The sequence below is a fragment of the Salmo trutta genome, chromosome 17, assembly GCF_901001165.1.
Source record: "Salmo trutta chromosome 17, fSalTru1.1, whole genome shotgun sequence".
In the NCBI taxonomy this organism is placed as follows: domain Eukaryota; kingdom Metazoa; phylum Chordata; class Actinopteri; order Salmoniformes; family Salmonidae; genus Salmo; species Salmo trutta.
The window spans coordinates 20,637,858-20,655,130 of record NC_042973.1 but is presented as its reverse complement, the minus strand read 5'-3'; the positions used below and the strand labels follow the sequence as shown (position 1 = coordinate 20,655,130).

Here is a 17,273-nt window from a genome sequence, read left to right as displayed (position 1 = left end):
GTCTGTCGTTACCGTAGAAACACGATTTTACCTCTCTGACCTAGCCTTGAGAATGAGTCAGAATGCAGAGTACAAAAATATATTTACAAATGCACAACTATTCCAAAAATGTTTTTATTCGTTTTTTGGGTATTTTCAGTTAAAATATATTGTATTACACCGACAGATTTCTCAATACTGCCCATAGGACATTGCCCTCCACTGCATGTCTGTCAGGAGGGATGTAAAAGCCTGTCCCCTGGTGGACAACATCAAAAGTGGCACCAATGTCCAGATATCCAGTTTCAGCATTGCTGCCGAGGCTGTGGTAGTTGTTGAGCATTCAAAAACAACTCTGTATACTGTATGTCATCAAAGGTGTTTCCCTAAAATACAGTTCTGTGATCCATAAAAGCACACCACATCACCAGAATGTATGGTCACCTCAAATGTGTTGAGTGGAATCTACCTTCCCCTTTATTCACTGAGTTCATATCACTAGATACATGTCTGCTAGTGAACTGTACCTGTGCTGGCTACTGACTGTGTCTTGCCTTTCTCTCTCTCCTGCAGGTTTGATAGTGTTCCTGGGCATGATGGTTGGGGCGTTCATCTGGGGAGGCATGGCAGACAAACTGGGCCGCCGGAAGTGTCTGATCTGGGCACTCACCATCAACTGTGTCTTCACCTTCCTCTCCTCCTTCGCCCAGGGATATGGCTTCTTTCTCTTCTTTAGGCTCATCTCCGGCATCGGGTAAGAAAGACCTCCGCCTATAGAGAGAGGGGAAACAAGGGATGAGTTTCTACTTGAAGGAATTAGGGTTGTGACTGGGATGCTATAGGACAAGTGAACATGATCCTTTCTACCTGATAAAATATACTTTGAACAACGTAACGGTTACAACGCCACAGCCTCTGAAGAAGCTACATGGAAGAGGCAGTAGTTACTGTAGGACTTGTGCTAGATTACACTTCCTCCCATGTTCAGCACATTCAGAGCTACTCTCCTCCTCCACCTACAACAATGCAGCATTGTGCTGTCTCAGAATAGCGTTGTTCCACAGGGATGTAAGCAAGCTTTGCATACTGACTCCAGAATCAGGTCAAAGCGTATGCAAAAACATTGTGTATAAAGATCACCTCAGCTGGAGGAGCATAGTGTATTAGACTATTGTGTATCTATGTATGGTTGGATATTAGTGGAAGCTCAAACTACTGACCTTAAACTACTGACCTTTCGGAAACTTACCTGATTACAAAAATACTATTCAAAGACTATTTGAAGCTAGGAGATCAGTACCAGACCAGTAACTTGCTCCGTGATCTGTGTTTGGAAAAATCTCAGTGTTGGACTCTTGAAAAAACAAAAACATAATGTCAGGATAATACTTGTGAAATCAGGAAGAACAGAAGTCTGTTCTTCCTCGAAAAATAGATGATTCATTTAGGGACTTCCTGGATTCATAATGGTGAAATAAAAAAGCAAATCTCTTGTGTAATCTACAATCTAAATCTGTCAGTGAGTTCCTATACTAATCCTCTGTATCTCCTTTCAGTATCGGAGGTTCTGTCCCCATCGTCTACTCCTACTTCTCAGAGTTCCTTCAGATGGATAAGAGGGGGGAACACCTGAGCTGGCTGTGTATGTTCTGGATGGTGGGAGGCATCTATGCCTCCTTCACAGCCTGGGGAATCATCCCTCACTATGGTACAGTATAATACTGCATACTAAACACTCAACAGACAACCCTTACTATAGCGGCCATGACCTGGGATTAATATCATCCTTCTTGCTGACATAAGCAAGTTCACCCAAGTTCATCTACAGCAGTCCCTGCATTGGATGTTATGGAAACGTAACACGACTAAGCCGCAGGAGGTTGGTGACACCTTAATTGGGGAGAACGTGCTTATGGTATTGGCTGGAGTGGAATAAGTGGAATGGTATGCCATTCCAGTCGCTTCGTTCTAGCCATTATTATGAGCCGTCCTCCCCTCAGCAGTCTCCATTGGACTAAGCATATGTGTTGGGTTAATTAACTGGCTGATTGATTTGTAATCCTAATATTAGTCTGTAAACACACCTATAGACCCAGGGAGTGATTTGGCTTGTGTTCCAGGTTCTAGAGTCTAGACACAGATAATGGATGATGATTGTGTGGTGGCTGTATTGTATTGTGTTGTGTTGTGTTCCAGGCTGGGGCTCTAGACCGAGATAATGACTGAGGTTGTATGTTGTGTGTTGTGTTCCAGGCTGGGGCTTCAGCATGGGGACAGAGTTCCAGTTCCACAGCTGGAGGGTGTTTGTGCTGGTCTGTGCCCTGCCTGCCATCACCTCCCTGGTGGGGCTCATGTTCATGCCTGAGAGCCCCAGGTTCCTCCTGGAGGTAAGATCTGTTTTCTTAAGATTAAGATGAACAGTACAGGAACGTAATACTCGGGACCTATAACATATTGTGTTGATCAAATAATATTTTCATACAAAACCCCAAACCGAGTTTGCAGATGTATTGGTTTAGGGCTAGGGGGCAGTATTTTCACGGCGGGATGAAAAACATACCCAATTTAAACAGGTTACTACTCTGTCCCAGAAACTAGAATATGCATATTATTAGTGGATTTGGATAGAAAACACTCTGAAGTTTCTAAAACTGTTTGAATGGTGTCTGTGAGTATAACAGAACTCATATGGCAGGCAAAAACCTGAGAAAAAGTCAAGCAGGAAGTGGGAAGTCTGGTGCTTGTAGTCCTTTCAAGTGATTGCCTTGACTGTATACAGTGACTTAGGGTTCATTTTGCACTTCCTAAAGCTTCCACTAGATGTCAGCAGTCTTTTTTGTTTGAAGATTCTATGGTGAATTTGAAGGGAATATCAGCTGTGGTAAACTGGTGTCCCATTATAAGGCATGGGCTCAAGTCACGCGCATTGACTTGGGAGCGAGCTGAGTTCATATTCACTCCTGAAGAGAACGGATAGGTCCGGTTGGAATTTTATTCAAGGTATATGATAAAAACAACCTAAAGATTGATTCTATACATCGTTTGACATGTTTCTACAAACTGTAGTATAACTTTTTTGACTTTTTGTCTGGGCTAAGTAAACACGCGCGTAGTGGATTTGGATAGTGAACCTAACGTGCGAACAAAATTGATTATTTGGAAATAAATATAAACTTTATCGAACATTTATTGTGGAGCTGGGAATCCTGGGAGTGCCTTCTGATGAAGATAATCAAAGGTAAGTGAATATTTATAATGTAATTTCATAGTTTTATTGACTCCAAGATGGCGGGTTTCTGTTTGCTAGTTGTTAGTGTCATCTGGGCTGTACTCAGATTATTGCAAATTGTGCTTTCGCCGTGAACCTTTTTTGAAATCTGACAAAGCGATTACATTTAGGAGAAGTGTATCTATAATTCTGTGCATAACACTTCTATATTGATCAATGTTTACAATGAGAATTTACATAGTATGTGTGCTCATTGTGCTCATTCACCGAAACGTTTGGAGGGAAAACATTTCTCAACATTATGCGCCAATGTAAGATGCTGTTTTTGGATATAAATATGAACTTTATCGAGCAAAACATGCATGTATTGTGTAACATAATGTCCTAGGAGTGTCATCTGATGAAGATCGTCAAAGGTTAGTGCTTCATTTAGCTGTGTTTTGGGTTTTTGTGATGCATCTAATTGCTTGGAAAATGGCTGTGTGGTGTGAAGTTTATGTCCTAACATAATCTAATTTTATGGTTTCGCCGTAAAGCCTTTTTGAAATTGGACAATGTGGTTAGATTAACGAGAAGTGTATCTTTAAAATGGTGTAAAATTGTTGATTGTTTGAGAAAATGGAATTATGAGATTTTAGCTGTTTTAAATTTGCCGCTCTGATTTTCCACTGGCTGTTGTCAAAATCAATCCCGTTAACGGGATGAGAACGGGAAGGGGTCACCAACAGGTTAAAAACACACACAACTGAAATGTGTGGACTATAGGGAGGTTTTGACTTACAGTGTAAAGATGTGCGCTCAGAGAGTGATTGTTTTTAATAAATAAACGCAACATAATATGAAACACGAACAACACACAGACATGAAACTGAAACAAAAACAATAACGCATGGGGAAGGAACCAAAGGGAGTGACAGATATAGGGAAAGTAATCAGGGAAGTGATGGAGTCCAGGTCAGTCTGATGACGCGCAGGTGGACGTAACGATGGTGACAGGTGTGAGCCATAATGAGCAGCGTGGTGACCTAGAGGCCAGAGAGGGAGCACACGTGACATACAGTACGTGGCTGTCTTTTTCAGAATGCCAAACATGACGAGGCCTGGATGATCCTGAAGAATGTCCATGACACCAACTGGAGGGCAAAGGGCCAGCCTGAGAAGGTATTCCAGGTGTGTAGAGACAACATCACAGATTACCACAAAATAACACGTGCTTGAAGGGCTGTGTTTGGCATTTTCAGCTTCACAGAATATAATGAAACACAGTGAACATCATTTCATTCCCCTCAGGTGACACACATCAAGGCTCCTAAGACCCAGGAGGATGAGTTCATTGAGATCCAGAGTGCCACAGGGACGGCTATACAGCGTTGGGCCGTCCGGACCCTCACTCTGTGCAAACTGGTAGGACCAAAAATGTTCTGAAATCAAACACATTACTAATGAGACCAACATTAACACCAACAGGCTATTAGTATATGTGATGTGTCACTATGCTGTGTTTTCATTGCAGGTGCTGAAGAACGTTGCTTCTCTCTTGGGACCTGAGCTGAGACTGAGTACACTGTTCATGGCCATCATCTGGTTCACCATGGCCTTCAGGTAAATACAGTGCCTTCCACATTTTGTTACATTACAGCCTTATTCAAAAATGTATTACATTGTTTTTATTCCTTATCAATCTACACACAATACCCCATAATGACAAAGCTAAAACAGTTTTTCTGAAAATGTTGCTAATTAAAAAAAAATATATATCACATTTACGTAAGTATTCAGACCGTTTACTCAGTAATTTGTTGAAGCACCTTTGGCAGCGATTACAGCATTGAGTCTGTCACATGTGCCAAATACAAACCATGCATTTAAATGGTTTGAAACTTGTCTGCCTGTTGAACACACATCCTCAGCCTTTGCCACCTTCTATAGGAATTTAACGACTGCATAGGGCTATGTTTTGGATGACTGGCTGCGAATGTTTATTGAGTTGTTTTATTTTCTGCCTTTCCTATTCCAGACATTCTGAAATTCACTAAAGCATCCCATGTATGTAGCTTTAGTCTTTCACTTTTCAATTATTTCTTACCGTGACTATTTCTCAACTATTTCTTACCGTGAAATGCTTACTTACAAGCTCTTAACCAACAATGCAGTTCAAGAAATGTAGATAAGAAAAGATTTACTAAATAAACTAAAGTAAAAATATTGAATCAAATCAAAAAGTAACACAAGAAAATGGCATAACAATAACGAGGCTATATACAGGGGGTACCGGTACCAAGTCAATGTGCGGGGGTACAGGTTAGTCGAGGTAATTTGTAAAGTGACTATGCATAGGTAATAAACAGCGAGTAGCAGCTGTCAATGTAAATAGTCCAGGTGGCCATTTGATTAATTGTTCAGCCGTCTGATGGCTTGGGGGTAGAAGCTGTTAAGGAGCCTTTTGGTCCTATACTTGGCGCTCCGGAATCGCTTGCCGTGCGGTAGTAGAGAGAACACTCTATGACTTAGGTGACTGGAGTCTTTGACCATTTTTTGGGCCTTCCACTGACACCGCCTAGTATATAGGTCCTGGATGTCAGGAAGCTTGGCCCCAGTGATTTAGTGAGCCGTACACACTACCCTCTGTACCAGCTTATGGTCAGATGCCGAGAAGATGCCATACCAGACGGTGATGCAACCGGTCAGGATGCTCTCGATGGTGCAGCTGTATAACTTTTTGAGGATCTGGGGACCCATGCCAAATCTTTTCAGTCTCCTGAGGGGCAAAAGTTGTTGTCGTACCCTCTTCACAACTGTCTTGTTGTGTTTGGACCATGATCTTTAGTTGGTGATGTGGACACCAAGGAACTTGAAACTCTCGACCTGCTCCACTACAGCCCCATCGATGTTAATGGAGGCCTATTTGGCCCTCATTTTCCTATAGTCCACAATCAGCTCCTTTGTCTTGCTCACATTGAGGGAGAGGTTGTTGTCCTGGCACCACACTGCCAGGTCTCTGACATCCTCCCTATAGGCTGTCTCATCATTGTCAGTGATCAGACCTACCACTGTTGTGTCGTGAGCAAACCTAAGGATGGTGTTGGAGTCATGCTTGGCCATGCAGTCATGGCTGAACAGGGAGAACAGGACGGGACTAAGCACTCACGTGGCAGATTTTTATTTATTTATTTTATTTATCCGTTATTTTACCAGGTAAGTTGACTGAGAACACGTTCTCATTTACAGCAACGACCTGGGGAATAGTTACAGGGGAGAGGAGGGGGATGAATGAGCCAATTGTAAACTGGGGATTATTGGGGATTATCAAGCCATGCCACATCCGATGAGCGTCAGTCGGTGTAGTAGGATTCAATCTTAGTCCTGTATTGACGCTTTGCCTGTTTGATGATTAATCTGACTGCATAGCGGGATTTCTTATAAGCATCCAGATTAGTGTCCCGCTCCTTGAAAGCGGCAGCTCTAGCCTTTAGCTCGGTGCGGATGTTGCCTGTAATCCATGGCTTCTGGTTGGGAAATGTACATACGGTCACTCGATGCACTTATTGATGAAGGTGTTGACTGAGGTGGCATACTCCTCAATGCCATTGGATGAATCTCAGAACATATTCCAGTCTTTGTTAGAAAAACAGTCCTGTAGCGAAGCATCTGCGTCATCTGACCTCTTCCGTATTGAGCGAGTCACTGGTACTTCTTGTTTTCGTTTTTGCTTGTAAGCAGGAATCAGGAGGATAGAATTATGGTCAGATTTGCCAAATGGAGGGCGAGGGAGAGCTTTGTATGTGTCTCCGTGTGTGGGGTAAAGATGGTCCAGAGTTTTTTTTCCCCCTCTGGGTGCACATGTGACGTGCTGGTAGAAATTAGGTAAAATGGATTTAAGTTTGCCTGCATTAAGTCCCCGGCCACTAGGAGCACGGCTTCTGGGTGAGCATTTTCTTGTTCGCTTATGTCCTTATACAGCTCATTGAGTGCGGTCTTAGTGCCAGCATCAGTTTGTGGTGGTTAATAGACAGCTATGAATAATATAGATGACAACTCTCTTGGTAGATAGTGTGGTCTACAGCTTATCATGAGGAATTCTACCTCAGGCGAGCAATACCTCGAGACTTCTTTAATATTAGACATCGCTCACCAGCAGTTATTGACAAATAGACACGCCCCTCGTCTTACCAGATGTATCTGCTCTGTCCTGCCGATGCATGGAGAAGCCAGCCAGCTCGATATTATCCATGTCGTCATTTAGACATGTCTCTGGGACACACAAGATATTACAGTTTTTAATGTCCCGTTGGTAGGATAGTCTTAATCGTACATCATCCAGTTTGTTTTAAATGATTGCATGTTGGCCAATAATACAGAGGGTAGTGGTGGTTAACCTACTCCTTGTCTAATTCTTACAAGGCACCCTGTCCTCCTCCCCCTTTTTTCTGTCTTTCTTCACACTTATGACTGGGGTTTGGGCCTTGTCTTGACAGAGCAGTATATCCTTCGCGTCGCACTCATTAAAGAAAAAATCTTTGTCAGTTCCAGGTGAGTAATCGCTGTTCTGATGTCCAGAAGCTCTTTCAGTCATTAGAGACGGTAGCAGCAACATTATGTACGAAATGAGTTACAAACAATGTGAAAAAACTAAACAAAATAGCACAGTTGGTTAGGAGCCTGTAAAACGGCAGCCATCCCCTCCGGCACACCTGTATTTGGGGAGTTTCTTCCATTCTTCTCTGCAGATCCTCTCAAGCTCTGTCAGGTTGAATGGGGAGCGTTGCTGCACAGCTATTTTCAGGTCTCTCTAGAGCTGTTCGATTGGGTTCATGTCCGGGCTCTGGCTGGGCCACTGAAGGACATTCAGAGACTTGTCCCGAAGCCACTCCTACATTGTCTTGGCTGTGTGCTTAGGGTCGTTGTCCTGTTGGAAAGGTGAACCTTCGCCCCAGTCTGAGGTCCTGAGCAGGTTTTCATCAAGGATCTCTCTGTCCTTTGCTATGTTCATCTTTGCCTCGATCCTGACTAGTCTCCCAGTCCCTGCCATTGAAAAACATCCCCACAGCATGATGCTGCCACCACCATGCTTCACCATAGGGATAGTGCCAGGTTTACTCCAGACGTGACGGTTGTCATTCAGACCAAAGAGTTAAATCTTGGTTTTATCAGACCAGAGAATATTGTTTCTCATGGTCTGAGAGTCTTTAGGTGCCTTTTGGCAAACTCCAAGCGGGCTGTCATGTGCCTTTTTACTGAGGACTAGGTTCCATCTCGCCACTCTATCATAAAGGCCTGATTGGTGGAGTGCTGCAAAGATGCTTGTCCTCCTGGAAGGTTCTCCCATCTCCACAGAGGAACTCTAGAGCTCTGTCAGAGTGACCATTGGGTTCTTGGTTACCTCCCTGACCAAGGCCCTTCTCATCCGTTTGGCTGGGCGGCCAGCTCTAGGAAGAGTCTTGGGGGTTCCAAACTTCTTCCATTTAAGAATGATGGAGGCCACTGTGTTCTTGGGGACATTCAATGCTGTTTTGGTACCCTTCCCCAGATCTGTGACTTGATACAATCCTCTCTCGGAGCTCTATGGACAATTCCTTCAACCTTTTTGCTCTGAGCAAAGAGTTTGAATACTTATGTAATAAGGAATTTCGGTTTTTTATTTTTAATAAATGTGTTAATTTCTTTAACCTGTTTTCACTTTGTCATTATGGGGTATTGTGTGTAGATTGCTGACAATGTTATTTTTTTAAGGTCCATTTTGAATAAGGCTGTAACGTAACAAAACGTGAAAATATTCAAGGGGTCTGAATGCTTTCCGAAGGCACTGTATATGTACAATATATGTGATGCTAAACAGGAAAGATTGTATACTGTGTGCAGCTGATTGTAAATATCTGTAGATACAGGCTGTGTCCCAAATGGCACCATATTCCTCCTATGGGTCCTGGTCAAAAGCAGTGCACTATATTGGGAATAGGGTACCATTTGGGATGCCAAAATACTGCATTTTTCAATTCCAAGATGGCGTAGCAGTTCAGACGTCCTGTCGTGTCCCGTGTATATATATATATATTTACATATTTTTTTCTTCACTTATCTTTTTACATTTTTTTTATTCTAAATACTCAACCTCAAAGCACTCTCCTGCAACCCGCCTCATCAATTAAAAAAAAAAAGAAAGTATTATTTACCTCATCTGAATTCCACGACAGAAGCTAGCCAGAGGTTAGCCATTTTCACTGGCTAACGTTGAAGTTCAGCTAGCTACGGTTAGCTGTCCTCAGCTATCCATTAGCTCGAAAAGCTATCGCCAGTTTTTGTACAGCGCGACTCAGACCAGAGCATATCGGACCTATTCTCTCTCCTTTCCTCGATTTCAACCGCAGGATCTGGACATTTACACCTGGATCTTGCAGCTAACTAGCTGCTACCTGAGTGACTATTGGCAACGTCGGTCACGGAATTAACACACACTATTACGGAGCTAGCTAGCTAGCCAGCTGAAGAGTTCCGTCAGCCACTCGTGGGCTATTCCTGAGCTAGTCAGCTGAAGTGTCTCCTGGGCTACAACTCACCTATCCTAACCTGTTTTTCTGCCGATGCGGAGCCCCATTGGGTCTTCACGACTGGATCACCGACGTTATCTGCCCGAGGGAGTTGTCCAACTGGCCCCTCCGTCGCGACGTAACCTGATCGCCCATCTGCGGCCAGCTAATCGTTAGCTGTCTTTTCGGCTGCGATCTGAATAGGTCTGTCGGACACTTTTCTTGGGCCACTATAACTAACTATTTTGCCAACTTGGACAGGTCCCCCCTTCCACACGGAACCCCACTAACCCACAGACGGAAACGCACGAGGCGGCTAAAAACAGACCTCCCTCCCATCTTCCACCAGCTTGCTACCTATGGCCCGGCTAGCTGTCTGAATCTCACTGGACCCTCTGATCACTCGGCCAAGCATGCCTCTCCTTAATGTCAATATCCCTTGTCCATTGCTGTTCTGGTTAGTGTTTATTGGCTTATTTCACTGTAGAGCCTCTAGCCCTGCTCATTATACCTTATCCAACCTCTCAGTTCCTCCACCCACACATGCTATGACATCTTCTGGTTTCAATGATGTTTCTAGAGACAATATCTCTCTCATAATCACTAAATGCCTAGGTTTACCTCCTCTGTACTCACATCCCACCATACCTTTGTCTGTACATTATACCTTGAAGCTATTTTATCGCCCCCAGATACCTGCTCCTTTCTCTCTCTATTCTGGACGTCACAGACGACCAATTCTTATAGCTTTTAGCCGTACCCTCATACTTATTCTTCTCTGCTCCGCTGGGGATGTAGAGGTGAATCCAGGCCTCCATTTCTCCTTCTCCCAAATCCATTCAGCTGATGTTCTGAAAGAGCTGCAAAATCTGGACCCCTACAAATCAGCTGGGCTTGACAATCTGGACCCTTTCTTTCTAAAATTATCTGCCGAAATTATTGCAACCCCTATTACTAGCCTGTTCAACCTCTCTTTCGTGTCGTCTGAGATTCCCATAGATTGGAAAGCAGCTGCTGTCATCCCCCTCTTCAAAGGAGGTGACACTCTTGACCCAAATTGCTACAGACCTATATCCATCCTACCCTGCCTTTCTAAGGTCTTCGAAAGCCAAGTCATCAAACAGATTACCGACTATTTCGAATCCCACCGCACCCTCTCCGCTATGCAATCTGGTTTCAGAGCTGGTCATGGGTGCACCTCAGCCACGCTCAAGGTCCTAAACGACATCGTAACCGCCATCGATAGGAAACAATACTGTGCTGCCGTATTCATTGACCTGGCCAAAGCTTTTGACTCTGTTAATCACCACATCCTCATCGGCAGACTTAGTAGCCTTGGTTTCTCAAACGATTGCGTCGCCTGGTTCACCAACTACTTCTCTGACAGAGTTCAGTGTGTCAAATCGGAGGGCCTACTGTCTGGACCTCTGGCAGTCTCTATGGGGGTACCACAGGGTTCAATTCTTGGGCCAACTCTTTTCTCTGTATACATAAATGATGTCGCTCTTGCTGCTGGTGAATCTCTGATCCACCTCTACGCAGACGACACCATTCTGTATACTTCTGGCCCTTCTTTGGACACTGTGTTAACAACCCTCCAGACGAGCTTCAATGCCATTCAACTCTCCTTCCGTGGTCTCCAACTGCTCCTAAACACAAGTAAAACTAAATGCATGCTCTTCAACCGATCGCTGCCTGCACCTGCCCGCCCATCCAGCATAACTTCTCTGGACGGTTCTAACTTAGAATTTGTGGACAACTACAAATACCTAGGTGTCTGGTTAGACTGTAAACTCTCCTTCCAGACTCACATCAATCATCTCCAATCCAAAGTGAAATCTAGAATTGGCTTCCTATTTCGCAACAAAGCATCCTTCACTCATGCTGCCAAACATACCCTCGTAAAACTGACCATCCTACCAATCCTCGACTTCGGCGATGTCATTTACAAAATAGCCTCCAATACCCTACTCAACAAGCTGGATGCAGTCTATCACAGTGCCATCCGTTTTGTCACCAAAGCCCCATATACAACCCACCACTGCGACCTGTATGCTCTCGTTGGCTGGCCTTCACTTCATAATCGTCGCCAAACACATTGGCTCCAGGTCATCTACAAGACCCTGCTAGGTAAAGTCCCCCCTTATCTCCGCTCACTGGTCACCATAGCAGCACCCACCTGCAGCACGCGCTCCAGCAGGTATATCTCTCTGGTCACCCCTAAAGCCAACTCCTCCTTTGGTCATCTCTCCTTCCAGTTCTCAGCTGCCAATGACTGGAACGAACTACAAAAATCTCTAAAACTGGAAACACTTATCTCCCTCACTAGCTTTAAGCACCAGCTGTCAGAGCAGCTCACAGATCTCTGCACCTGTACATAGCCCATCTTTAATTTAGCCCAAACTACTACCTCTTCCCCTACTGTATTTATTTATTTTATTTATTTTGCTCCTTTGCACCATATTATTTATATTTTAACTTTTAACTTTCTTCAAACTACAAATCTACCATTCCAGTGTTTTTCTTGCCATACTTTATTTACTTTGCCACCATGGCATTTTTTTGCCTTTACCTCCCTTATCTCACATCATTTGCTCACATTGTATATAGTCTTATTTTTTTCTACTGCATCATTGATTGTATGTTGTTTTACTCCATGTGTAACTCTGTGTTTTTATATGTTGTCTAACTGCTTTGCTTTATCTTGGCCAGGTCGCAATTGTAAATGAGAACTTGTTCTCAACTTGCCTACCTGGTTAAATAAAGGTGAAATAAAAAATAAAAAATATTTTAATGTTCTCTACTGTGGTCCAATAACGCTGATACCATCGTATTTCAGTTACTATGGACTGGGTGTGTGGTTCCCTGACATGATCAAATACCTGCAGCAAGAGGAGTATGAGTCCAAAGTCAAGGTGTTCCACAGAGAGAGAGTAGAACACTTCCACTTCAACTTCTCCCTGGAGAATCAGATCCACAGAGAGGGAGAATACATCAATGACAAGTATGTAATCTCCATGCTCCACCTTCTGGCCCTTCTAAGTACTACACCACAGCAACACCTAGTAATACTGTATTACAACAGTCATTTATCATTGTCATGTCTCTCGATAATATCACAATGTAACATATCATTCTATGTAAGTATGGCATGTATTATTTATTTCAAAATGATACAGACAATATTGAAGAAGGATAGTGCTGTCTGTCATTCTAGCATGTAATGTGCCACGTCATCAAAACGTCAGGAATCATGCTTTTGTGTTCCATCCCTTTAGATTTATCAACATACAGATGAAGTCTGTTAAGTTTGAGGATTCACTGTTTGAAGATTGTTACTTTGAGGACATCGAGTCCACTGAAACAATGTTTGAGAACTGCACCATCAGATCCACCGTCTTCTATAACACAGGTGGGAGCCGCTGGGGGTGTTATAGTAGGCCAACCAATGCGTCACATTGTTAACAAGTTTAACCCTTTGGAAAGTTTCCAAAATGAAAAAAGGTTAAACAGAGATTGAACTTTTGCAAAAATCAAGTCCTGCATAATATGAATGAAGTATAATGACAATGCAGTATGTAATGCATTTCAAAATCATCAATTACCGTTGCTATATTTCACTGAAAACAGACAGTACATATTGACCAGTGGACTGAGAATTGCAAAGCCATTAATGTTTCTCCACGTACACTATTTATGTTATATCGTTGGCATTGTCACGTTTCCTCCAGATCTGTATGAGGAAAGGTTCATAGACTGTAGGCTGGAGAACACCACATTCCTCCATAATAAGAAGGGCTGTCACCTGGACATCGACGAGGAGAACGATGTGCTCATCTACCTGGTCAGCTTTCTGGGGTCCCTGGCTGTTCTACCCGGCAACATCATATCAGCTCTGTTCATGGAGAAGATAGGCAGGGTTAAAATCATAGGTGAGTTGGTCTGTATTGGACAAAGTACAATGGTAATAGGTTTCTATGATTTTAACTGTGTTGGTTCTTACAATGGACAGGTAGGACAAGTGTAGATTAAGTGTATAGCAGCAGCTCAGCTATTGTTCTGACATTCTGCTCTTCAACTGGCAGATGAGAAAAGTATGAGCATTGAGTTTCATATGGGTGTGAGCCTTGAAATATGATCAAGGAACATCAAAGTGTGATTGAATCTTACCGCACACCTCACGTCTCCATCTCCCTCTGCACATGATGTGCCACTGAGCTCACTATTTCCTACTGTGAGCCCAATCTGCTCCTCCCTTTGCAGGCCTCTCCATGCTGATCTCAGCTGGTTGCACCTTCTTCCTGTTCCTGAGCTTCAGTCAGGCGGCCATCATAGCCTGGCAGTGTCTGTTCTGTGGGGTCAGCGTGGCAGCGTGGAACGGCATTGAGGTCATCACAGTGGAACTTTACCCAGCCTCCAAAAGGTACAGTACAGCAATCTGGAAATCAGACATGAATGTATTAGCTAGGCCCATCTAATTTATTATATTGTGCCTATTGGAAATAGATTGTTGATATGATATTGTATGATTTGCTTTATACTGTTAAAAGTATGTCAACCCATTATCATCAGTTACTGAATAAAATGGATGTAAAATTCTACATTTAAATTCAATCTTTATTTAACTAGGCAAGACAGTTAAGAACAAATTCTTATTTACAATGATGGCCTACCCCGGCCAAACCCGGATGACGCTGCGCCAATTGCGCGCCGCCCTATGGGACTCCCAATCACAGTCAGATGTGATACAGCCTGGATTCGAACCAGGGACTGTAGTGAGGCCTCTTGCACTGAGATGCAGTGCCTTAGACAGCTGCACCACTGTGTCCCCTGTGGTGTATTTAACCTATGTCCCTAACTTCCTCCCACAGAGCCACAGCGTTTGGGGTGTTGAATGCTCTCTGTAAGCTGGCGGCCATCCTGGGCACCTCCATCTTTGCCTCCTTTGTGGGGGTCACCAAAGTCGTCCCCATCCTCCTCTCCTGCACTGCTCTGGTGTGTGGAGGTCTGGTGGCCCTCAAGCTGCCCGAGACCCAGGAGAAGATCCTCCAGTGAGGAGGTCATACTGGCTAAAGGTCAAAGGTCACAGGAGCAAAGAGCCACCTTTACAGGCGAAGTTCATCTGAGAGACACACAGGCATTATGCAAAATTGGTTGTAACCACCTGGAGCTGACAAGAGTTTATCCCACCAACATAGAGATCCTTTAATTACATGCTAACTAACGGTGTTCTTCATTGTCTGTTCTGTCTCACTAGTTATGATGTGTTTGGAGTGAAATGCTTTAAAATCAACTCCAAAAATCTAAATTATTATTGGGACTAAATGGGAATTTTTCTCTAATTCCTTATCTATTGGTCTACAAATCATAGTTTGCCACGTTAATGTACGATATTGTCGACCTGAGACACAAGATAAGAATTGGAAAATATGTAAATCTCGTAACCAGAAACAGATATCTGGTCAAGGGAATCTTTCTCCAGTACCATTTTGAATTCAGGTAATATGTTTTCATCTTGGCCCTGCCTTAATGAATAGTTCTCAACTCAAACACTCTACCTTCTCTCCAAAATGTAAACTATATTGACTGTAGTGTAGCATTCCCTCCATGTATACTCATCTTGTGTTTCAATCAACCCACAGTATGTAGTGGGAGGACAGCAAATATCCTTCACCACATCTATACATTTTAGTCATTTAGCAGACACTCTTATCCAGAGCAACTTACAGTAGTGAATGCATACATTTCATATATATATATTTTTTTCCCCATACTGGTCCCCCACGGGAATCAAACCCACAACCCTGGCGTTGCAAACACCATGCTCTACCAACTGAGCCACACAGGACTATACTGCATTTTTGAATCATTACCTTTAGTTGAGTGTTTGAGGTTATAGTCCATCAACCAGGGGTACATTCAGTAGGTCGCCACTTAGGGAACAGCATACAACTGCAATTTACTGCAGTATTCTCCATCAAATTGAGGAGATAACGTATTTGGCCGTTCCATTCTAATCTTATTTTCTGACATGCTCTGAAAATGTAATCCTGCTCAATATGCATCTGCAATCAAACCACAATAAATCAATTTCTTCTTAGATTTTTGCATTCCAATTTTCCAATTGAATCTAACTTGCAACTTCATTCAGCAAACTGTTTGGTCCCACAGTGTGTTTGTGTGCTTGATGTAAATGTTCTCAGTTTCTCACTTGGGCTGTGGTTTATTTGTGTTGTCTCTGTAACGACATCTTTAGTTTTTCTGTTGAAGTGGTACCACATAGGAATACGAAGAAAAAAATTGTTTTAAAATATGTGGGGGAAATGCTCTTATTGGTGATAGGAGATTCACTGAAGCACACAGTGCTGTTACTGCTAACTGTTGACTGAGTTGCATGTGTGTGTTAGTAATGTTTCTGTGTCTTTTTCATGTGTTGTTCAAAAAGCAAGTAGTCTAAATGATGATTACTGTCTGTGTGTGTCACTGTAAATAACTGACTGGATTGTAGCCTGTACCGGCTTGAATTAACAATCACTTTAGTTAGTTTAAGCATTTCTTAGCTGTTTCTTGTCAAGTATTGTGGAGCCAATTGCATTTCTTTCCAATACAAAACAAGACTTTTTGCCAATTATTTCTGTCATACTAACAATCGAACAGTTACACAAACTGAGGCTTTGCTGTTGAAACACTATTTTGCATTTGACTATCCTTATTGTATCTACACTATATTCAAACAATAACATATTTCAAAATAGAGAAAGCTACAAAACAAGAATAAAGGTGATGTTGAATTATCCTTTTTCAAAGTGTAGGTTTGGTTTCCTTTAGTCTATAGAACATCTGTACCATTATATGGAGGTATACACAATTATTGCCAATACATTGTGTAATACCTGTTATCAATTGAGCTGCAGGAAGTGATCAGCCTTAACTGAATGCAAGGATTCTGTCGAGCCGTAAGTGGTGTTTTTCAGTAAAACCTTGTTTCTTTCTCAAGCATCTTTTTGAGCTGAAGCATCACTGTTATCAAGGGATTGGCTTATGAATACACTTCTTGGGTGCATTCATGTTTGTGTCTGCATCTTTGTAAAACCAAAAGCCATACTTTGTTATTTGTTTTTATATTTTTATCTGAAAATATTGTCTGTCGTGGAAAAAAATATTTTGCATACATTTTTTGTTTTGGGGTTTTGTGACTGTGAAAAGACTAAACAAATCAAATAAATCTATCAGTGTGCTGTGAGCGATGGTTGGTTTGTTCTTCTTGGCATTAAGTCTGTAATAGGCCACAGAGTGGTAGACAGACCTGGTTGATTCAGGTTTCTCCAGTGATACGAAATATGTAAAATAGGAACATGAGGAACTGCACACCAGTCTTTCATTCTGAATGAGAAACATGCTCTCTTACGCTTGGTTGAGTTGTTTTGAGTCAGACATAGAACCCATTCAGGGGTCCCATCATTTCACCTATTTTGCGTGGGGGGGGGGGTACTTCTCAACACAGAGCATGGGGGGGGGGGGGTTGTGGGCAGTGCTGTTTA

The 17,273-nt window shown here is 42.8% G+C and overlaps 1 protein-coding gene across 4 annotated transcripts in view; it reads left to right on the top strand.

Annotated features, from left to right (window-relative positions):
- LOC115151833 (synaptic vesicle glycoprotein 2B-like) overlaps positions 1-16,956 on the top strand; it is a 52,155-nt gene extending 35,199 nt beyond the window's left edge. For 2 of the 4 annotated variants that reach the window (XM_029696096.1, XM_029696099.1), the window contains 11 exons: positions 553-733; positions 1,536-1,687; positions 2,233-2,366; positions 4,289-4,378; positions 4,499-4,612; positions 4,722-4,810; positions 12,572-12,736; positions 13,011-13,144; positions 13,464-13,664; positions 13,996-14,155; positions 14,604-16,956. In XM_029696096.1, coding sequence (XP_029551956.1) covers positions 553-733; positions 1,536-1,687; positions 2,233-2,366; positions 4,289-4,378; positions 4,499-4,612; positions 4,722-4,810; positions 12,572-12,736; positions 13,011-13,144; positions 13,464-13,664; positions 13,996-14,155; positions 14,604-14,787 — 1,604 coding nt within the window. In that variant the 3' untranslated portion in view covers positions 14,788-16,956. The remainder of the gene's footprint in view (positions 1-552; positions 734-1,535; positions 1,688-2,232; positions 2,367-4,288; positions 4,379-4,498; positions 4,613-4,721; positions 4,811-12,571; positions 12,737-13,010; positions 13,145-13,463; positions 13,665-13,995; positions 14,156-14,603) is intronic. The other 2 variants (XM_029696097.1, XM_029696098.1) reach the window with 1 other exon arrangement.
- Positions 16,957-17,273: the final 317 nt, after the last annotated feature.